This window comes from Pleurodeles waltl, chromosome 12 (assembly GCF_031143425.1).
Source record: "Pleurodeles waltl isolate 20211129_DDA chromosome 12, aPleWal1.hap1.20221129, whole genome shotgun sequence".
NCBI lineage: Eukaryota > Metazoa > Chordata > Amphibia > Caudata > Salamandridae > Pleurodeles > Pleurodeles waltl.
Genome location: NC_090451.1, coordinates 525,257,751 through 525,281,931, shown reverse-complemented (window position 1 = coordinate 525,281,931; position 24,181 = coordinate 525,257,751). Strand labels below are relative to the sequence as shown.

Sequence of the window (24,181 nt, the reverse complement as noted above, 5' to 3'; positions counted from 1 at the left end):
GCCCTGATGCCAGGGAAGGTCTCTAAGGGCTGCAGCATGTCTTATGCCACCCTAGGGACCCCTCACTCAGCACAGACACACTGCTTGCCAGCTTGTGTGTGCTGATGTGGAGAAAATGAGTAAGTCGACATGGCACTCCCCTCAGGGTGCCATGCCAACCTCCCACTGCCTGTGGCATAGGTAAGTCACCCCTCTAGTAGGCCTTACAGCCCTAAGGCAGGGTGCACTATACCACAGGTGAGGGCATATGTGCATGAGCACTATGCCCCTACAGTGTCTAAGCAAAACCTTAGACATTGTAAGTGCAGGGTAGCCATAAGAGTATATGGGCTGGGAGTCTGTCAAAAACGAACTCCACAGCACCATAATGGCTACACTGAATACTGGGAAGTTTAGTATCAAACTTCTCAGAATAATAAACCCACACTGATGCCAGTGTTGGATTTATTAAAAAATGCACACAGAGGGCATCTTAGAGATACCCCCTGTATTTTACCCAATTGTTCAGTGCAGGACTGACTGGTCTGTGCCAGCCTGCTGCTGAGAGACGAGTGTCTGACCTCATGCGGTGAGAGCCTTTGTGCTCTCTGAGGACAGAAACAAAGCCTGCTCTGGGTGGAGGTGCTTCACACCTCCCCCCCTGCAGGAACTGTAACACCTAGCAGTGAGCTTCAAAGGCTCAAGCTTAGTGTTACAATGCCCCAGGGCACTCCAGCTAGTGGAGATGCCCTCCTCCTGGACCCAGCCCCCACTTTTGGCGGCAAGTCCAGGAGAGATAATAAGAAAAACAAGGAGGAGTCACTGGCCAGTCAGGACAGCCCCTAAGGTGTCCTGAGCTGAGGTGACTCTGACTTTTAGAAATCCTCCATCTTGTAGAAGGAGGATTCCCCCAATAGGGATAGGAATGTGACCCCCTCCCCTTGGGAGGAGGCACAAAGAGGATGTACCCACCCTCAGGGCTAGTAGCCATTGGCTACTAACCCCCCAGACCTAAACACGCCCTTAAATTTAGTATTTAAGGGCTCCCCTGAACCTAAGAATTGAGATTCCTGAAACTACAAGAAGACTGCTGAGCTGAAAAACCCCTGCAGAGGAAGAACAGAAGACACCAACTGCTTTGGCCCCAGACTTACCGGCCTGTCTCCTGCCTTCCAAAGAAACCTGCTCCAAGGGACCAGCGACCTCTGAATCCTCTGAGGACTGCCCTGCTTCAAGAAAGGCAAGAAACTCCCGAGGACAGCGGCACTGCTCCAAAAGAACTGCAACTTTGTTTCAAGGAGCAGATTTAAAGACCCCTGCAACTCCCCGCAAGAAGCGTGAGACTTTCAACACTGCACCCGGTGACCCCGACTCGACTGGTGGAGAACCAACACCTCAGGGAGGACCCTCCGGCGACTCCAAGACTGTGAGTAACCAAAGTTGTCCCCCCTGAGCCCCCACAGCGACGCCTGCAGAGGGAATCCCGAGGCTCCCCCTGACCGCGACTGCCTGACGGCTCCATTTCCCGACGGCTGGAAAAGACCCTGCACCCGCAGCCCCCAGCACCTGAAGGAACGGAACTCCTGTGCAGGAGTGACCCCCAGGAGGCCCTCTCCCTTGCCCAGGTGGTGGCTTCCCCGAGGAGCCCCCCCCCCCCCTTGCCTGCCTGCGACGCTGAAGAGATCCCTTGATCTCTCATTGAAACCATTACAAACCCGACGCGTGTTTGCACACTGCACCCGGCCGCCCCCGCGCTGCTGAGGGTGTACTTTTTGTGCTGACTTGTGTCCCCCCCCCGGTGCCCTACAAAACCCCCCTGGTCTGCCCTCCGAAGACGCGGGTACTTACCTGCTGGCAGACTGGAACCGGGGCACCCCCTTCTCTCCATTGAAGCCTATGTGTTTTGGGCACCTCTTTGACCTTTGCACCTGACCGGCCCTGAGCTGCTGGTGTGATAACTTTGGGGTTGCTCTGAACCCCCAACGGTGGGCTACCTTGGACCAAAAACTGAAACCTGTAAGTGACTTGCTTACCTGTTAAAACTAACAATAACTTACCTCCCCCAGGAACTGTGAAAATTGCACTGTGTCCACTTTTAAAACAGCTTATTGTGTTTTATGTGAAAAGTATACATGCTAATGAAATGATTCAAAGTTCCTAAAGTACTTACCTGCAATACCTTTCAAATGAGATATTACATGTAAAATTTGAACCTGTGGTTCTTAAAATAAACTAAGAAAATATATTTTTCTATAACAAAACCTATTGGCTGGATTTGTCTCTGACTGTGTGTTCCTCATTTATTGCCTGTGTGTATGTACAACAAATGCTTAACACTACTCCTTGGATAAGCCTACTGCTCGACCACACTACCACAAAATAGAGCATTAGTATTATCTCTTTTTGCCACTATCTTACCTCTAAGGGGAACCCTTGGACTCTGTGCATACTATTCCTTACTTTGAAATAGTGCATACAGAGCCAACTTCCTACAGTGTGTAACCGCTCTCTCTCTCTCCTGTCCATGACAGCACTGCATGTGAGCCTGCCCTATATTCTGCTCAAAGAAAACTCATTAATATCTACAAGCAAGAAGGTGGGCACACCAGAGGATGAAACAAGAAGCCCCTGGTAACACTGTTGCGACCCTCTGGGAGCATCGCTCACTGGACTTTGAGGAGAGTGAAGAAGCTGGTGCCTTGGGCATCCCTCTCCACCAGTCATTACTTAACCCAGATGCCACCTTTTCTTCTTCCTCTGATTCGGAGGAAGAAGTTCAGGATACTTCACTCACTTCCATGCCCTCTGATCCCCTGGCAAAGACTCCACCAAGGACCGTTGAGTATGGTCACCACAAAACACACCAGGCACTCCCAAAGGCCCCAAGTTAAGGTAGGCCACTGCTTTTTTATTCTGGTTGACTGCGCCAAAGGCCTCAAAACCTTAATGCTCCCATCCACAGGCATTGGCACCGTTCGATCATTGAGCCTAAAGGTTCTTCACACATCTTTATCCCCTTCAAGACCCTTCTGACTTTGGCACTGAAACCAGGCTCAGAGCCACCATCGGCACTGACCATATCACCATTATCTCCAAACTACTTGGATGTGAACATTCCTGTAACAGCAGGCTCTGACAGATAATCCTTGAATGGCTCCTGGAGGAGCTGGATGTGAGGCAGGAAAGGCTGTTACACCCTCAAATGGGGAAAATCTTAACAAAGCTGTCTCCATCCAAGCCTGCTGAAATGTTGCATAGGAAGAGAATACTAATTTTTGAGGAAGATCTTGCTTTGAAGTCTCTCCCAGTTGTTCCCAAATATAAAAGATGCAAGTAGAGGGGCACCAGTCCCCTGTTCCTTCCTCCATCACACCACCACTTCCTACATCACCATCTCCACATTTGCCAGAGGGCTCCCCACATTCTATAGGTTAGCCTTAGGAGCCACCTCTCACTCCAAGATAGCCAACAATGGGACAAGATGCTGGAGCTAGTTAAGCATATCCCGAGGAGTTAGTGGCATAAGGGAAGACCATCTCTGATGCTACTATACCGCTATGCCCTAGATGCTGGCCGCATGGCATCTCAAGGGGTCAACACTAGCATCCTTATCAGATGTCATGCATGGCTCCATATCTCGGATCTTTAAACCTGAAGTCCATCATCTGCTCAACCTGCCTTTTGATGGTGAACATCTCTTTGGGCCACAGGTTGATCAGATGTTAGAAAAGATTAAGATATCTCCAAAACCATGTGTGCCCTCCAGACTTCATCCCGGGGAGGCTTTTTTTTCTTTGTTGGAGATGCCAGTTCCAAAGCCACCTATCTGAACTCTACACCTCCTCCCAGAGGCAACAACAGTCTTACCACCAGCAAACCCCATCAGCTATACTAGGAGTGCCTACAGGGGCAACAAGAAAATGGCAAAAGACCATCCAGCACAGGGACCTCTACATCAAAATACTAAGTCCCCTCCCCTCTGTGCCCCTTTCACCTTTCTGGGGCAGACTACAGGATTTCCTTCCTCGCGGTCTGTAAATTGCATCAGACAAGTGGATACTAATGGTGGTTTTCCTAGGATACTGCCCGCAGTGTCACACAACCTCTCCCAACATCCCACTCCTCAACCATGCCCTCAGCAGAGAACCTTCCAGGTGCAAGAGTATCTTCAAAATGGGGCAGTGGAACCAGTGCCAACTGTCACTGGAGCAGGGGTTTCTACTCTCGCTACTTACTCTTACCCAAGAAGGATGGGTCCCTCTGGTTTTTTCTGGACTTTGAACCCCTCACCGAGTGCATCCTCTCTGAACACTTTCATATGGCAGCCCTGCAGGACGTCCTCTCACTGCTTCAGCAAAATTGACTACCTGATGGTGTTAGACCTCCGGGATGCCTATTTTCACATCCCCATTCATCCTGCTCAACAATGCTATCTACGCTTTGTGGTAAGTGGCCTTCAGTACCATTTGAAAGTACTTCAGTTTGGCATCACCACTGCCCTGTGGGGCTTCACCAAGTGCTTAGCAGTGGTGCCTGCCTCCCCCCAACTTAAGGAGGGTAGGTATCCACATCTTCCCCTTTCTTGTCTATTGGCTGATCACGAAGGCAGTACAGCACCAGTGCCTAGTACATACCCAGGTTCTCATCTCACTCCTCCACAGCCTTGAGTTCATTATAAAAGCTGCTGAGTCTCAGCTACAACTTCTCAAAATCCTTCCCTTCTTGGGGAAGTACTCAACTCAGTCTCCGACAAAGCCAATCCCACCCAACAGAGAATCCTTGCATACCAGCAACTCCTAACTTGTTTTCAGCCAAATTATTGTGTCTCAGTTGGCTTTTTATGTGCCTCCTAAGCATGATAGCCTTAACGTGACTGCCAAGTACATAATACAGAAACGGGTGTTGTTCACTCTATACCTCTCTCCCTGTTGACAGAACACCTGGCATTGTGCACTCCACCACCACATCTATCTAATGGCAGTCTCTTTTCTCGGGGTGGACACTGACCTTGCGGACCTTTTGAGCAGGCATGCATCAACAAGCCCAAGAGTGGGAATTCCACCTACATGTCCTGCACCAGTAATTTCGACATTGGAGCACTCCATAGATAGACCTGTTTGTCGCAGCAGACACTGCAAAATGCCCCAGCTTTGCCTCCAGTTAACCACGCCCCATGGGTATACGCTAAAGGTGAACTGGCCAGGGAATCTTTGCTTTCGCTTTTCCGCCTCCCTCGCGCCTTCCATTCATGTTATAGGAGATGCAGCAGACATCTCAGACTGTCATCCTTGTAGCCCCCTCCTTGGCCACGCAACCCTGTTACTTTGAACTCCTCAACCAGTCCCCACAAAAAGATCCCAAATAGACCAGACCTTCTTAAAAAGAACCATGGTCATATCAGGCACTCAGACCCCAAACAACTCAATTTAGCGATTTGACACCAAGGCCCTAAAGTTTGGCTGCCTGTGCCTTCCTCTGGAATTGAGTCCTGCAAACATACCTCACAAGCCTGCTATGCAATAAAGTGGAAAAGATTTGATCACTTCTGCATCCACAGACCTATGCACCCCCTAAAAACCCTGCCCTGTGGGTATCATCTGCTACCTACTGTATCTGCAAAGGTCAGGCCTACCCTATACCTTCATGTAGTTCCACTGAATAGCCGTAGCATCACTCAGACGTAATATTGAGTTACAAGCCTTTATGCTACAGGAGCCCTTCATTTTGGGTCATAAAACTAGGGTGCTGCTCAGAATTCACCATAAGGTCCTCTCTAAGCCGGTCTCCCCTTTCCATCTCAACCTGACCATGGAGATCCCAGGCTTCTTTTCCCACAACCATATTCTCAATAGCAGAGAGACCCTCTTCACACTTTAGATGCCAAACGTGCTGTTGTGTTTTACATTGATAGGATCAAGCCCTTTCACAAGCTGGCCAGTTATTTGTAGCTTTTCCAAACCTCACAAGGGCCAACCCACATCTAAAGCAGGCATTTCCAGGTGGTTAGACAAGTACATCCATACGTGTTACCACAAAGCTAATGTGCCATTCTTCATGTACCCAAGGTGCATCCTACACTCAGTAAGACTGGAAGCATAGCCTTCCTGGGTAATATTCCCATATCTGACATTTTAAAATCAACCACTTGGTCAAGCCCACACATTCTGTATATATTGTGTGGCTGTCCTACCCAGCCAGCAGGCAGTGGTTCGACGGAAGGTCTTAAGGGAATCAGCCTTTGCTACTCAGGCATTCCAACACAATGCCTTTACCACGCATCCATTACCATGCATTGCTTTTACAATGCATGCATTTACAACAAAATGGTAAGTACATATAAGGTGTGTGTGTGTGTGTGTGTGTGTGTGTGTATAATATATAATGTTCAATGACGTGTAGCTGCAGATACACTGCATATATCGCCATCTAGTGTTGGGCTCGGAGAGTTAAAAGTTGTTTTTCTTCGAAGAAGTCTTTTTTCAAGTCACAGGATCGAGTGACCCCTATCGGTGATAGTGCGCATGGGTATTGACTCCTTTGTTAAATTGTTTTCTTTCTGCCGTCTGGTTCGGACGTATTCCCTCTAGCCCCGGGATTTTCAGTTCCGAAATTCTCTAATGTTTCAACCTTTTTCCTCCTACTGTCGGTATTGTTTTGAACACGGTTTCCTTCTGCACTCGATACGATAGTACCGTTGGGATCAAATAAATGCCCTTTCGGGTGCCGGCGCCCTCATAGGGCCTGTTCAGGCCTACTGCATCATAGGCTCATGGATCAGACTCCATTCTGATTCTGTCCTCCGTGCCACACCAAGTTTCCATACACTGACCAGCACTTGGGGTGTAATCTCTGCCTTTCTCCAGAACATCGAGAAGAAAGCTGTGAGGCTTGTTGGTCTTTTTGATAGAAGAAAACGTTGTGATCGAAGGGCTAGAAGATTGGAGATGGCAGTGAAACTCCGAGCTCACCACCGACGTCCTTGGCGAAGAGCAGGCACAAACAGTAGTTTTGATCCCAGACTCTGACGCCAAGCAGGATTCAGAGGAGGACAGCCAGGCAATATTGGCTGTGCAATACGTGCGTGAGTACACCTGCCCCAACACCAGTAACTCAAAAAATCAAGCAAGGCCTTGGGTGCATCACTGCTTTTAAGACATGGTCCCACTTGGACAAAAATAATCGTCGATCGACCCTTGGGTACAGTGCCAAAAAAGGCCAGGGCGCTCCCTCAACAGGCTGTCACGCCTGATTCGGTGTCTGGGTCGAGCTGCAAAATGCAAGCCTCCACCTCCGAACCGAGTCGACGTACCACACAATCGGATCTGAAACAAGTGCGCTCTGCTTCGGAGCCGAAACCTCGGCTAACCGCTTCAGACCCGAAACATCTCTGTCCAACTTGGGAGCTGAAAAAAACATCTTACACAGAAGAAACGGGGGCTTTCGACTCAAATGAAGCATGTGCCCAAGAAATTTACTTAACATTCCTCTAAAAGCACAAAGCATGCTTCAGAACATCAAATGGAGGAATCAGGCATTCAACCCATTCTGGAGGTTATGGACGGCAAACAAAGGCGAATTCAAACCCACAAAGACTGGAAAAATTATGTTCGATGGCATCTGTCGCTGTAGATACGCATGTTTTGCATAGCTCGCCATCTGGTGTTGGGCCGGAGTGTTACAAGTTGTTTTTCTTCGAAGAAGTCTTTCGAGTCACGGGACCGAGTGACTCCTCCTTTTGTCTCCATTGCGCATTGGCGTCGACTCCATCTTCGATTGTTTTTTTTCCGCCATCGGGTTCGGACGTGTTCCTGTCGCTCCGAGTTTCGGAACGGAAAGATAGCTAATTTCGGAAGATTTTCGTCGGTATTGTTGCGTTCGGGATCGGCGTAGTTAGATTCAACACCGCATCGAAGATCGAAGAGCTCCGGTGCCCTTAGGGGTAGTTTTTCGATCCCCCGTCGGGGCCTCGTCGGCCCGACCGCGTGCAGAAGAACGCCGATGGAACGGACCCCGTTCCGTTTCTGTCCCAAATGCCACAATAAATACCCCTATACAGACCAACACTTGGTCTGTAACCTGTGCCTGTCACCTGAGCACAGTGAAGACACTTGCGAGGCCTGTCGTGCGTTCCGGTCCCGAAAAACACTCCGAGACCGTCGAGCCAGAAGACTTCAGATGGCGTCCGCGCCCACAGCCCACCGGGAGTTCGAGGAACAAGAAGAGGAGGGAACCTTTTCGATCCAAGAATCGGACTCCGAAGGATTCGACGATACACAAACCGTGAGTAAGACGTCGAAAGCCACTCAGAAGAAGATTTACAAGGCCCAGGGGACGCCACTGCCACCCATAAATTCAGTGACCGACCGTCGGCACCGAAAAAGGCCCAACCAGTGCCGAGATCGTCCGACTCCGGTCGAGACACCGGCACGCAGCCTTCTCGGGACCGAGAAAGTGCTGGAGACAAGCATCGACACCGAGATACCGGTGTAGACACGGCTCGACGCCGAGACAGCGGCACCGAAGAAGATCGACGCCGAGGGGTTTCGGCCCCGAAAAAGAAAAAAGTCACCTCGGAGCCGAAAAAAGATGCAGACAGGGTTTCGGTGCCAAAACAAACTGCAACCGACCCAGTTTCAGGCTCTTATACAGAAGAGCACTCGCTAACCTCCCAAATGCAAAAGCATAGGTTTGAGGAAGAGCTACACTCAACTGATGTAGACCATACGCAAAAGCGTATTTTCATACAGCAGGGGACAGGAAAAATAAGCACCCTTCCCCCTATTAGAAGAAAGAGAAGATTGGAGTTCCAAACTGAACAGACACCACAAACAAAAGTGGTGAAAAAAGTTACCCCACCACCCTCTCCTCCACCTGTGATTAACGTCTCACCAGCACAAACTCCATCACATTCCCCAGCTCACACCACCATGAGCCAGGGCGACCAAGATCAAGACGCATGGGACTTATACGACGCCCCAGTGTCAGATAACCGTCCGGAGGCGTACCCTACGAAGCCATCTCCACCAGAGGACAGCACTGCGTATTCTCAAGTGGTGGCTAGAGCAGCACAATTTCACAATGTAAGCCTCCACTCAGAACAGGTCGAGGATGACTTTTTATTCAACACTCTCCTCCACCCACAGCTCCTACCAAAGCCTGCCTATGCTCCCTGGTATGCTCCGGCACGCAAAAGAAATCTTTAAGGAGCCGGTCAAAAGCAGGGCAATCACACCAAGAGTGGAAAAAAAGTATAAGGCGCCTCCTACAGACCCGGCTTTCATCACTACACAGCTGCCACCAGACTCTGTCGTTGTAGGAGCAGCTAGGAAAAGGGCCAACTCCCACACATCTGGAGATGCACCACCCCCAGATAAAGAAAGCCGCAAGTTCGATGCAGCTGGTAAGAGAGTCGCAGCACAAGCTGCAAACCAGTGGCGCATCGCTAACTCCCAGGCACTACTTGCGCGCTATGACAGAGCCCATTGGGATGAGATGCAACATCTCATTGACCATCTGCCCAAGGACCTACAAAATAGGGCAAAACAAGTGGTTGAGGAGGGACAGACCATTTCCAACAACCAAATCCGCTCCTCCATGGACGCTGCAGATACAGCTGCACGGACAATTAATACATCTGTAACTATCAGAAGGCATGCATGGCTCCGAACGTCTGGATTTAAACCAGAGATTCAGCAAGCAGTTCTCAATATGCCTTTTAACGAAAAAGAACTGTTCGGTCCAGAAGTGGACACAGCGATTGAGAAGCTCAAAAAAGACACGGACACTGCTAAAGCCATGGGCGCACTCTACTCCCCGCAGAGCAGAGGGAATTACAGCACATTCCGTAAAACACCCTTTAGAGGGGGTTTCGGGGTCAGAGCACACAAGCCAGCACCTCACAGGCAACACCGTCCAGTTACCAGGGACAGTACAGAGGAGGTTTTCGGGGACAATTTAGAGGAGGGCAATTCCCTAGGAATAGAGGAAAATTTCAAAGCCCCAAAACCCCTACTACTAAGCAGTGACTCACATGTCACTCATCCCCTCCACACAACACCAGTGGGGGGAAGAATAAGTCATTATTACAAAGCATGGGAGGAAATCACTACAGACACTTGGGTTCTAGCAATTATCCAACATGGTTATTGCATAGAATTTCTACAATTCCCTCCAAACATACCACCAAAAGCACAAAATTTGACAAAACATCATTCCAATCTCCTGGAGATAGAAGTGCAGGCACTATTGCAAAAGAATGCAATCGAATTAGTGCCAAACACACAAATAAACACAGGGGTTTACTCACTGTACTTTCGGATACCAAAGAAGGACAAAACGCTGAGACCAATCCTAGACCTCAGAATAGTGAACACATTCATCAAATCAGACCATTTTCACATGGTCACACTACAAGAAGTATTACCATTGCTAAAACTACACGACTACATGTCAACTTTAGACCTCAAGGACGCGTATTTCCATATACCAATACACCCATCGCACAGGAAATACCTAAGGTTTGTATTCAAAGGAATACATTACCAATTCAAGGTACTGCCCTTCGGATTAACAACCGCACCAAGAGTCTTTACCAAATGTCTAGCGGTAGTCGCTGCACACATCAGAAGGCAGCAAATACATGTGTTCCCATATCTAGACGACTGGCTAATCAAGGCCCATTCGTTAATAGAGTGCTCAAATCACACAAATCAGATCATACAAACCCTCTTCAAACTAGGGTTCACCGTCAACTTCACAAAATCCAACATTCTGCCGTGCAAGGTACAACAATACCTAGGAGCCATAATAGACACAACAAAAGGAGTAGCCACTCCAAGTCCCCAAAGAATTCAAAATTTCAACACCATCATACAACGCATGTATCCAACACAAAAGATACAAGCAAAGATGGTATTACAACTCCTAGGCATGATGTCTTCATGCATAGCCATTGTCCCAAACGCAAGACTGCACATGAGGCCCTTACAACAGTGCCTAGCATCACAGTGGTCTCAAGCACAGGGTCATCTTCTAGATCTGGTGTTAATAGACCGCCAAACTTACCTCTCGCTTCTGTGGTGGAACAACATAAATTTAAACAAAGGGCGGCCTTTCCAAGACCCAGTGCCACAATACGTAATAACAAATGCTTCCATGACAGGGTGGGGAGCACACCTCGATCACCACAGCATACAAGGACAATGGAACGTACATCAAACAAGACTGCATATAAATCACCTAGAACTTCTAGCAGTTTTTCAAGCACTAAAAGCTTTCCAACCAATAATAGTTCACAAATACATTCTCGTCAAGACAGACAACATGACAACAATGTATTATCTAAACAAGCAAGGGGGGACGCACTCCACGCAGTTAAGCCTGCTAGCACAAAAAATTTGGCGTTGGGCAATTCACAACTAAATTCGCCTAATAGCACAATTTATACCAGGGATCCAAAATCAACTGGCAGACAATCTCTCTCGAGATCACAAACAGGTCCACGAATGGGAAATTCACCCCCAAATTCTGAACACCTATTTCAAACTCTGGGGAACACCTCAAATAGACTTGTTTGCGACGAAGGGGAACGCAAAATGCCAAAACTTCGCATCCAGATACCCACACAAACAGTCCCAAGGCAATGCCCTATGGATGAACTGGTCAGGGATATTTGCTTACGCTTTTCCTCCTCTCCCTCTCCTTCCTTACCTGGTAAACAAACTCAGTCAAAACAAACTCAAACTCATATTAATAGCACCAACTTGGGCAAGGCAACCCTGGTACACAACGCTGCTAGACCTATCAGTAGTACCCCACATCAAATTGCCCAACAGGCCAGATCTGTTGACACAACACCACCAAAAGATCAGACACCCAGATCCAGCATCGCTGAATCTAGCAATCTGGCTCCTGAAATCCTAGAATTCGGGCACTTACAACTTACCCAAGAATGTATGGAAGTCATAAAGCAAGCCAGAAGGCCATCCACCAGGCACTGCTATGCAAGTAAATGGAAGAGGTTTGTTTGCTACTGCCATATTAATCAAATACAACCATTACACACAACTCCAGAACATGTAGTGGGTTACTTGCTTCACTTACAAAAATCTAACCTGGCTTTCTCTTCCATTAAAATACACCTTGCAGCAATATCTGCATACCTGCAGACTACTTATTCAACTTCCCTATATAAGATACCAGTCATTAAAGCATTCATGGAGGGCCTTAGGAGAATTATACCACCAAGAACACCACCTGTTCCTTCATGGAACCTAAATGTTGTCCTAACTAGACTTATGGGTCCACCTTTTGAACCCATGCACTCCTGCGAAATACAGTTCCTAACCTGGAAGGTTGCATTTCTCATCGCCATTACTTCCCTAAGAAGAGTAAGCGAGATTCAGGCGTTTACAATACAAGAACCTTTTATACAACTACACAAGAATAAGGTCGTCCTAAGGACTAATCCTAAATTTTTGCCAAAGGTTATTTCACCGTTCCATCTAAATCAAACAGTGGAACTTCCAGTGTTCTTTCCACAGCCAGATACCGTAGCTGAAAGGGCACTACATACATTAGATGTCAAAAGAGCATTGATGTATTACATTGACAGAACAAAGAACATCAGAAAGACTAAACAACTATTTATTGCATTTCAAAAACCTCATGCAGGAAACCCAATATCAAAACAAGGTATAGCCAGATGGATAGTTAAATGCATCCAAATCTGCTACCTTAAAGCTAAACGACAGCTGCCCATTACACCAAGGGCACACTCAACCAGAAAGAAAGGTACTACCATGGCCTTTCTAGGAAACATCCCAATGCAAGAAATATGTAAGGCAGCCACATGGTCTACGCCTCACACATTCACCAAGCACTACTGTGTAGACGTGTTATCCGCACAACAAGCCACAGTAGGTCAAGCCGTATTAAGAACATTATTTCAAACTACTTCCACTCCTACAGGCTGAGCCACCGCTTTTGGGGAGATAACTGCTTACTAGTCTATGCAAAACATGCGTATCTACAGCGACAGATGCCATCGAACTGAAAATGTCACTTACCCAGTGTACATCTGTTCGTGGCATCGGTCGCTGTAGATTCGCATGTGCCCACCCGCCTCCCCGGGAGCCTGTAGCAGTTCGGAAGTTACCTTCAACTATTTGTATATATATCATCTCAACCTTAAATAGGTACATACTTAGTCAATCCATTGCATGGGCACTTTTACTACAATTCAACTCCTACCTCACCCTCTGCGGGGAAAAACAATCGAAGATGGAGTCGACGCCCATGCGCAATGGAGACAAAAGGAGGAGTCACTCGGTCCCGTGACTCGAAAGACTTCTTCGAAGAAAAACAACTTGTAACACTCCGGCCCAACACCAGATGGCGAGCTATGCAAAACATGCGAATCTACAGCGACCGATGCCACGAACAGATGTACACTGGGTAAGTGACATTTTCATACTTCTCTGCCTCCACATACTAAAAGGAAGTTAGCTTTCCAGGAAACTCTGGATTCTTCCCCCACCACCAGCAAAAATCTACAAGGAAAAGCCAAAACCTGATGAGCTTTCTCCACCACATTCACTGCAACGTTCCTTTTCACCACAACCTCTGACTCCACCACTGCCTTCACCCTCACACTCCCACACTTCATCACAAGAAGAAGAAAGGGGTGATTCTTGCTAAACCATAGATCCATGGGATATGTACGATTCAGATCCAATCCCATCTAACGATCCAGATTTGTATCCCAACAGACCATCTCCACCTGAGGATAGTACAGCACACAACCAGGTTATCTTTAGAGCAGCTGCATCCCATGGAGTGCAAATGCATGCAGAACCTTTTGAGGAGGACTTCCTTTTCAATACCCTATCTTCAACTCGTAAGCAATTAAGCAATACCACTTTCTATCAATGCTTCCTGGTATGCTTAAACACACAGACGATATTTCAAAGAGGCAGTTAAAGCTAAAGTTCTAACACCAAGAATTGACAAAAAAAATATAAGCGTGCACCAATCGATCCAGTTAATATTTCCCAGCAATTACCACCAGATTCTATTGTGGTCAGTGCAGCCAGGAAGCGTGCCAATGGTCAGTCTTCTGGGTATTCTCCGATCTCCCCCCCCCCCCCCCCCCCCCCACACACACACACACACACACACACACACACACACACAAAAGCTGTAAATTGAATGGAGCAGGTAAAAGGGTAGCAACACAAAGAGCCAAGCAATGGCGCATTGCCAATTTCCAGGCCCTGTTAGCAAGATACGACAGGGCACATTGGGATGAGATGCAAGAATTCTTGCAATATCTCCCCAAAGAACACCAAAAAAGGAAGCAGCAATATGTAGGGGAAGGTCAGGCCATCACGAATAGTCAAATTAGGTCTGCTCTATATGCAGCTGACACTGTAGCTAGAGGAATTAATACCAGCATTACCATTAGGCGACATGGATGCTTGAGGTCCTCCAGTTTCAAACCTGAAATACAGCAGGCAGTCCTTAATATGCCATTCAATAAACCGCTTTTGGACCAGAGGTGGACACAACTATAGAATTTTTTTTTTAAAGATTCAGACACATCAAAAGCCATGGGAGCTCTTTATACAACACCATTTCATGGTTCCTTTCGAAAAAGTTTAGGGGAGGATTTAAAACCCCAACTACAGAGGCTTGCACCGCCCATTCAAAGCAAGGCCAGCAGTATTACACAAAGGGGTCATTCAGGGGCTCTTACAGAGGACACATTTTCAGGTTCCAGAGGTAAATTCCCAGCCTCAAAGGGTGCTTCTACATCCACAAAACAATGACTTCCCAGAAATACCACAGCACCATACATCTCCTGTGGGAGGAAGACGGCAAAAATGCCATTCTCACTGGCAACAAATTACTACAGATCAATGGGTACTCTCAATTATCCACAATGGTTATTGCCTAGAGCACATCTCTACTCCACCAGATATTCGCCTCGTTCTCACAGACTCTAGAACACACTATTCTACTAAAACAAGAGGTACAATATCTACTACTCAAGGAGGCAATAGAAATAGTTCCCATCACACAGCAAGGAACAGGAGTATAATTCCCCATACTTCCTTATACCAAAAATGCATGGTACTCTCAGACCCATTCTCGATCTCAGGCTTCTAAATCTATATAGCCTGACAACAATGTATTATCTGAAAAAACGGGGGGGGGGACAGACACTCATCCCAATTGTCCCTTCTAGCACAAACAGTATGAAAATGGGCAATTCACAATCACATTTACCTGCTAGCAGAATACATCCCAGTGATACACAACCAGCTAGTGGACCTTCTAAGCAGGACGCAGCAACAAATACACGAATGGGAGTTTCACCCACAAGTAATTCGAGATTACTTTCTGATGTGAGGAACACCAAACCTAGACCTTTTCGCAACAAGCGAAAATGCAAAATACCAAAATTTTGCATCCAGATACCCTCACCCTCAACCCAAGGGTAATGCTCTATGGATGAACTGGTCAGGGATATTTGCTTACACTTTTCCCCCTGTCCCATTAATTCCATTTCTGGTCAACAAGATGCGTCGGACTTCTCTCACTTTGATACTTACAGCTTCCACGTGGGCACATCAACACTGGTACACAACACTGTTAAATCTGTCAGTACTACCACATCACAAGCTTCCAAACAGACTAGACCTGTTAACTCAGAACACAGGTCAAATCAGGAATCCCAATCCCAGTGTGCTCAACTTGGCGATTTGGCTTCTGGGTTCATAGAATTTGGATACCTGCAGCTTCCATGTATGTACATTCTAAAATAAGCACGTAAACCTAGAACCAGGCAGCGCTACGCAAAAAAATCTAAGTGCTTTGTATATTACTGCCAACTTAAAAATATTGAGCCACTTAAAGCATCAGTACAGGATATTGTGTGTTATTTGCTTCATTTACAAAAAAGCAATTCTTGCCTATTCGACTATTAAAATTAATTTAACAGCAATATCAGCCTACCTACAAAACAGACAACATAACTCTCTGTTTAGAATTCCTGTCATAAAAGCATTTTATGGAAGGGCTTAAACGAGTTATTCCACGTAGAGTACCACCAGCTCCTGCCTGCAATCTTACTATTGCGCTCACAAGACTTACGGGTCCACCATTTGAACCCATGCACTCCTGCGCTATTCAATTTCTCACATTTACTTTAGACAAACCCTTATTCCAAGTACACAAATACAAAGTAGTACTTCGGACAAATCCAAACTTTTTACTTAAAGTGGTTACACCCTTACATAATAATCAGTCAGTCGAATTGCCAGTCTTCTTTCCGCAGCCAGATTCTATTGCTGAAAGAGCTGTCCACACTCTTGATTGTAGACTGGACTAAAGACTTTAGAAAAACTAAACAACTTTTTGTTGCTTTCTAACAATCTCCTAAATGTAATCCTGTTTCAAAACAAGAATTAGCTAGATCAGTGGTTCCCCAACTGTGGTCTGGGGGTCCGCAAAGCCTTCTCAGGGGGTCCGCTAAGAAATCAGATTATCAGAAGAAGACTTGAGGACTGAAGCATTTATTTCTTGTTGTGAATGACCATTTTGTAATTGTCTTAACTTTAGGAGCACATTCTCGATCACGAGTGGTGAAGAAGTCAAGTTTAAATTTTTCTTACATTATACATATTTGATCCCTTCTTGGGAATTCGCCTTGAATGAAGCTGGCTTTCTATACAGTGTACCAAATGTAGGGGTACACTATGCAAATAGTACAGGCGAACCCAATTGGCTTAAAGGGGTTGAAGTTATACACCTAAATTCTCTTTTGTGGTAGTGTAGGTGAGAAATTTAGGCTTATCAGAGGGTAGTGCTAACCATTTGTTGAACAGTCAATAAATGAGATACGCTCAAGAAGAAACTTGAGACCAATTTAGACAAGTAACATAGATTTATTTATTAATTTAGACACAGGTCTTCAAGATCAAGTAAGTACTTTTTGAGTTAGCAATTTCTCAACACTTAGAAAACACAGCTGTCCGGATTAAGGCATGAACCTTGGACACGGTAATATAATCCTATGGGGAGAACATACAATGCACAGGGTCACTTGTCAATTATTTACAGGACTGTTCTTTTGCACTTAAGTTAATTAGGGGCCAAGGTCCTTGGAACCATTAGCAGATTCAGGTTCTCTTCTTGAGGGTCTGTGGGGCCAGGGGTCACAGTCTGTTAGCTCGGACTCCAGCTGTAAGACTTTGGTGCAGAGGTGTTTGTTCTGCAGGTCACTGGTGTTAGTCTCACTCACTTCTTGTAGTTGACGTGGCGATTGGGGGTTGGGGGGGACAAGAGCAGGATCTCTCTCTGTGCTAGCTTTGGTGTTGCTGACATCCCTTGTCGGTAGGTTGGTCTTGGTGGTGTTGGTGTCCAGACTGGACATAAAACAAGCCTTGGTGCTTGCAGCTTGCTAGGATACTCTGGGTATTGGCGCTGGGAAGCTCAAGGCAACCTCAGCACCTCAAAGAAAGTCTAGGCTGATACGACTGCACTCCTGGACACACTTGATCCTCTTCCTGGCAAGGTGGTCCCTTGGTGGGCTCGATGGCCAGCAAAATGGAGAACCAGGCAGTCGTGGTTGGTGCCTGCTGATGCAGGGAAGTGAATCCTCCACTCTAAGGGAGATGCTGACAGGGGGGGGGCAAAGTGCTGGCAGTCCTCCACAGCTCTGTGCAGATGCACAGCTGCAGGGCAAGTCATTTATTTGCAATTAATGGGACAAGAGCAGCAAGGCCGCGTTTTGCTCCAGGTCCACAGTTAGTCCAAAGTTCTTGCGTCTTTGGGTCTTCTTTGTCCTACTTCTTTTTGTAGTCTGGAAAATCGGAGTTCCTGGTGTCGGAGGGGCCACCTGAAAACTCAATTTAGCGGTGTTTAGAGGAGTATGGGGTAGTAGCCAATGGGCTACTTACCCCTGGGGTGAGTACACCCTCTATATGATTCTTTCCTGTGGGGAGTAGGCACAACCCTGTACAATAATTCCATCAAGATGGTTGAACTTTTCCTTCATTGAGCACATCAGGCAGCCGACCTTAGGGGTGTGACTAGCCTGGTAGTGCAACATGCCTACTTGCATAGTTACTTTCCTGCCTGTCCTGGTGCCAAATGGGCCTCAGGGCAAGTGGTGGCATTTCCCAGGTCTGGGGGAAGCCAGGATCACATTTCAAAGACGGCAGGGACTTTGAAGTCATGGCCTTGGTATGCAGATTTACTAGCCATCCTGCTGGAGGTGGTAACACCTTTCTCCGGAGCAAGCATTGTTTCCGACATCTGAGACCATGGGCTCTAACCTCCAAGGAGTCAGAAACTTGTCTGTGGTGGCAGGCTGGTTGAAACCTGTCATCTAGCATACTAGGGGACTAGTAGGTTTTCTGGCGGTACCTCTAAGGTGCACTCTGGGTACATGTCATAATAAATCCAATACTGGCATCAGTATGCATTTATTACGATTAGGTGTTTGATACCAAACACCATAGGTTTCAGTGAAGCCAATATGTAGCGGGGTAACTCATAATGCCCAGTGCCCAGTCCATACCTTAAGATGGCTTCGCTGCTCACTTGTAATAGCTAGTAATAGAACAAGACATCACAGTGCTTATCTGCTCATGCAGATATGTTCACACAAAATATAATGCACCCTGGGGCTTCAAGGCCTGCTGTAGGGAAGACTTGCATATATTATATGCAGTGACTTTAGCATGGCACACAATGAGTTTCATTTTGTGTTTTCACTTGCGCTTTGCACAATGACACGCAACCTTCGGTGGCAGTCTGAATGTAATTTGTTTGGGGGTCCCTTACGGTAGCATAAAGCATGCTACAGACCTTAGGGCCCATCTTTGCTACCCATGTCATAAGTACCAGGTGTATCATTTACTAGGGGCTTACAGCTGTGCTAAAGTATGTGCCAATTGTACACAATTGGGGTTTTGTTTGTAGGGGAAAGAACACTGGCACTGGAGCCTGGTTACCAGGCTTCGGTGCACTGATAGCATCGAAAACCAGCATCTGGCAGATCAAATGGGGGCAGAAAGTGTGGAGGGTGGAAAACTGTAAAACGCCTGGCTTCCTACACATCGGTTGTATGATTGACTATTTTGCTCTTGGGTCACGTGTTACTTTTGTTCTCAAACTTGACTATGAGAATGTTTTCACTGTAAATTTCCTTTTCACTTTTACATTCCTATTCGGTGGCGAAAAACAGGGAGTGTTGGGAAACACCAGTTGCTTTAATACCCTAGTAGCTATACTCTCTAGAAAGTCAACTATGAAGTTCTTGTTCGGAGTAAGGGTGATGAAGGTTTGCAAAGGTATCATTCAACTAGATCCTCTTTCCTTCAACTTGCAAGTGCTACAATTAAATGTAATTAGTCTATTCATAAGTGAGAGAGGGAAGAGAGAAGTAATCGGTGTTAGTGCTGGTAACAAGAAGAGGCTAGGTAAACTCCAAATCATGTTGAGAGGAGACTTGGCGGAGTGAGAACAGTAGTCTTATGAGAATATCCTTAATTGAAAGATCTAATTGATGAGCTGTGGTTCACTGATGGGAATTTAGGTGATCGGAGGAATGAGTCCAGTCTAATTCTTAGGATGGTTACTTATATAAAGTGTTACATGCATTTCTAAATAATTTGACAAAGGCCCAAACTTGTACAGATAGTTGTTTAAAGTTCTTCCTTTCTGAGAGAATGGATTTTACCCCTACAGTTATGAGGTTTAAGAGGGGAAAGGCCACACGAAATGAGTAAAAGAAGGTACGGTGTAAAATAATTGTTCAGGGTCTTTGAAGCAAAATGGTTCACCTCATTCTAGAAAGTTTTATAAAATCTTTCCTTTCATTTGGCAGATGTCTAAGGCTCAACAGGTCAGTAGCTGCAACAGTTACCTTGGTCTTCAATACCTTTAAGTTACAAAGCATCATGGGCTTATCAGACTCTACATTGAGTTAGTGTGGGAGCAATTTTAGAAGCTGTGAGAGCCAACCATATTTCACCCTAGATACCCTCCCATTGTTCATCATGGAGTTCTGAGCAGTGAGACCCTTATGTTTTCCTTGAAGTTTGTTAGTAATTTGCAGTGCTTATGTAGTTAATAGTTTGTAAACCTTTGCTGCACCGTGCCCATAGTGTAATAGTTTGTCTGATAGATTGGGTAAGTGTGTTTTGTGTGGCAGCCAAGGTTAGATATTTGTGTAGATCATTGTTTTCTTGGTTGGTTGCTTTGGGTAAGAGACAATGGTAATAGGACAAGTTTAGATCCAAGATACTTACACAACACAATCTTTCACAGTTCAGTCCTCTCAGAAGTATGCTTTTTGTTGGCTTTGCCAAAGTGAAGATAGTGTAGGATATTTCATTTTGTTTTGAAGCTTGTTATTGGGCTTGCATAAGGATATGAGTGCTATTTAAATATAACCATGGAGCGATCTGTTAGTGTCTCTCACTGTGATATCACACTTAGTAGGTGGATCAAAACCTGCTTGATCTGTAGCAACGGAGGAGGCTTAATGAGGATTTCTTGTCGACCTTTAAAGACCCTATCTCACCAGGGAGGCAATTAGGAATCTATGGAAATCTAAGGTGTGTTCCTTAGATGTCTTGGTAGTCACATCTTGGTTACATCGATTATTTGCCTTTTTTGAGCCACTCTGAGCAAATCGAAAATGACTGGGATGCTTTATTTTATTTTTTTAACTCCTCGAATACAAACCTGGCGACTCACTTATTAGAACCTTAACAAGCATTGATATTATTTTAGCTGTTTTGGTCCTGCCCCATCAGATAATGAGCTTGGGGAGGGAGTGCATTGGTCAAAACGGTGTTTGAGCTGATTATAGTGTAGGTATTTTTTTGTCTTTTATTGGGTTAAGGTTGGACTCAAACAAGATGCTGGGATATTTTTCCATCTCTGCCCAGCACTGGCAGAGGTTGAATATGGGTCGCTGTTTTATTCTTGTTTGGGTACTGTCCAGATACGTTTGTCTTTTTTTCTTTTACTAGTACACCAAGAATTGTTTTTCCTGCTTGCTCTGTGAAAAGTGGGATGTCATCGGCATAAGCTGCCATCTTGTAGATCCTCGCTTATAAGAGGATCCTAGATATGTTGTGACTTTCTGTAATAGAGATTAGAAGAGGCGCGTTGGTTAGCAACAGTAAAGGAGTTCAGAGCATCTCACTCTTGTCCCTTGTTGACAGAGACACATTGATGCTGCTTCTGGTGGATGGATTTTTCTATAAAAAGAAGGCAATATGTGTGAAATCCTCACCCAACTAAAAGCGATTAGGCATTGCATGCAGAAAAACCCAGGAACCCTTATTGGAGGCTTTTTACACGTCCAGCGCTATAGCGATCATCGGTGAATTCAGCACTTTGGCTATCTCAGTAACACCCAACTAGATAACCACATAAAAGGTTAGCCATTAAATTAAGAATTTAAGATCAGGACTTCCGAGGTATTATGTAATCATTTCAGATTCCTTAAGGTTCAAAATATAAAACTCCAAAGTGTCTGAGTCATCGAAGAGAAGCGTTTAGCCTTTGCACATTCTCTTAAAGCTTAGATTAGAGAAAGAGAATTTAAAGTCCTGTACATTTTCCACTTCGATAGAAAAGCCTTTAATAGTCGATTTGAGCCTTTGTATTAATGCGAGAGTAATGTTGAGTATTGCCAATTATGAATCAATTCCAAATAACGTTTTTTTCCTTATGTGCGATGATTTTCTCCTCATCTGCTCTATTGCTTGAATTGATACCAGAATCAATGTTATTACGATGTTACTAAGTCAGAGCTCTATATATGTATACTGTACACACTATAAATGCAAAATATACTCTTCATAACGTTCAAAGATCTTTCTCATAGGAATTCCATTTCCTGATGCTTGTCAGATGTTTATGAATCTTTACCTTTAAAACTCAGTAAAAACTCTTGAAATAAATATTTTCATTGGGATAAAAATTATTCTAACAGAAATATTTTAGCCCAATGAATTTATTCAACTGTTATATGTTGTGGGCTGCATATTATTAACGATATAAATGTAAAGAGGTCTTCATAAGTAGATTGGCTAGCACAATCCTGGGCTGGTGAGTTAGTGTCTTGCTTGGAGTCTTAAGCTCTGGTGGCCCCCATGTCACTAAATATCCTAGGGACATCTTTTGTGTGTGTTTTTGCAAGTTAGCGCAGTGCATCGTAAGGTGTGACTACCGAATTTGGAGAGTTCGTGTAACCACCTGTGATGGCGAAGGATCCCATGTAAAAACTCATTTTGTTACCCTCCCCCCCCACCCCGTTTCACTTGCTGTTTTGAATAAAAAAATATATATTTTTTTTTTTTTTTGTAGGTTGAACGTCTGAACAAGGAGTTTTCTATCTATCTGACCAAGGATGGCCGCATTTCTGTGGCTGGTATTACCTCTGCTAACGTGGGATATCTTGCCCATGCCATCCATGAAGTCTCCAAATAGAAACGAACATGAATGTCCAAAGCGGGCAAGGCACAACGAGTCGGGAAGGTCTCCATGTTTGCCCTCGCAGCTTTTTCGTTGGTGTTTAGTTGTGAAGAGAAACAAACAAAAGCACTTATCTTTCAACCACAGCACTTTCTGCTATGCCGACTGGAATGTTTATTGCTCAGAGGCCGGCAAGAACACTTCTGAGGACCTGTCTGGTTCCATGAGGGTGCCATTATCCCCACTCCTATCCCGAGACACTGCAGTGGGTTTACGGACTGGCTATGTCGTTGTGATTCAGTGTTTGGAGAACTGCCTCCCCTCTGCTTTCTAACTTGCTCTTTCAATTCTGGGTACGTTTGAGGCTGTTTGGGGACCCAGTGATGGAACATCTTTTGGATTGTACCATTCACCATGAGGGTTAGGGGTCCTGGAGGTCACGTGCTAAACAGAATTATTTTATTCTGGTGGATATTGCAGACGCTTCAATCAGAGATTAGTGCCCATTCGGAGAAACTGAGCTGCAGTTATTTGCGAGCTTTGGCAGCTCCTAATACATATGATTTATTTTCCAACGTTTCGTCGTCCTCCTTCCTCACCCTTTGTCAATTGAAGGTGGGGTATTTGTCAGTAGTGTGTCTGCACCCCTCACTCGCCTGGTCCTATTGCAAGTTTCTGAATTGGGGGTGGGGGACCAGTTTAAGATTGAGACCTGCACCACTTGTGACCTAAGTTAGGAGGACATTATTACTGGAAGTCCCTCGCTGGTGTGCTTAGAATTTGGATAGTAACTAAATCACAGCAATAACTTCGTTTGTAGTCGAGCCTACCTAGTCCCGTGCACCACCTTCATTATGTGCAATATACTAATGTCTCCCTCCGGAGTTAAGCATTTGGGGCTGTGGTTTGTAAATTTGCGTGCTGGGAGTGTGGTGTGAGAAGAGACTGTTTGAATCATGTGGGCCATTTCTATCTGTTCCTGCTCAAATAAAACAAGATTGAAATATGAGTGTTTGAGCACAGCATTTAATTAACAATTCACTTCATTTCTGAAGCAACCTGATTTTTGCGAAAAACCACACTGATTTGCCATCCGATTTGTGTTTAGTGATAGGTTTTTGACAAATACTATGAAATGTGTTTGCCTTCAAATTCAGCGATTGTTCCTCACTGTTTGATGTTTTCTCACCAAGAAAAGCTTTTTTTTTTTTTTTCCATAATGCACCATTTTTGCACTTCGTCTCGGGGTTTGAGTCCGTCAGGTTTTCAGTGGCATTAAATAATGATGGAAGTTGTGGTAACTCCTGGTTGCCAGGGCTGGCTGTCTGCAGTCTTTTTTTGGGGGGGGGGGCATGGAGGAGGTGGTTTGAGACTCTGCTTCATTAAAGATCAGTCACACCACATTGCCCCATTTATTCATGTCTCTTTTATTATCCATTGTTCGTGGCATCAAGAAAAACAGGCATTGGCAAAACCAATAGGTCTCGGCAATCCGAGAGCTGCCGGCGTTGTTGATGTGAATGTCTTTTAGCCATGTTGTAGAGCGTCACATCTGCTATTCTGGATGGCTGAAAGTCACTGAAAAAAAGTGATGTGAAGCAGTCCGCACTGGCCATGTCATAGGGCTTTTTTATGTGTCGCAGAAAGAGTAGGCAAAATAACACAATGGTGGTGGTGTGGGGTGGGCAAACAGACTACA

General features: G+C 45.6%; 1 protein-coding gene across 1 annotated transcript in view; it reads left to right on the top strand.

Moving 5' to 3' along the window:
* The window catches only part of GOT2 (glutamic-oxaloacetic transaminase 2), a 217,982-nt gene extending 194,491 nt beyond the window's left edge, over positions 1–23,491 (top strand). Inside the window, exon 10 of the mRNA XM_069217465.1 lies at positions 22,375–23,491. Within this exon, the coding sequence (XP_069073566.1) occupies positions 22,375–22,497 (123 nt within the window). The 3' untranslated portion in view covers positions 22,498–23,491. The remainder of the gene's footprint in view (positions 1–22,374) is intronic.
* The last annotated feature ends 690 nt before the right edge of the window (positions 23,492–24,181 follow it).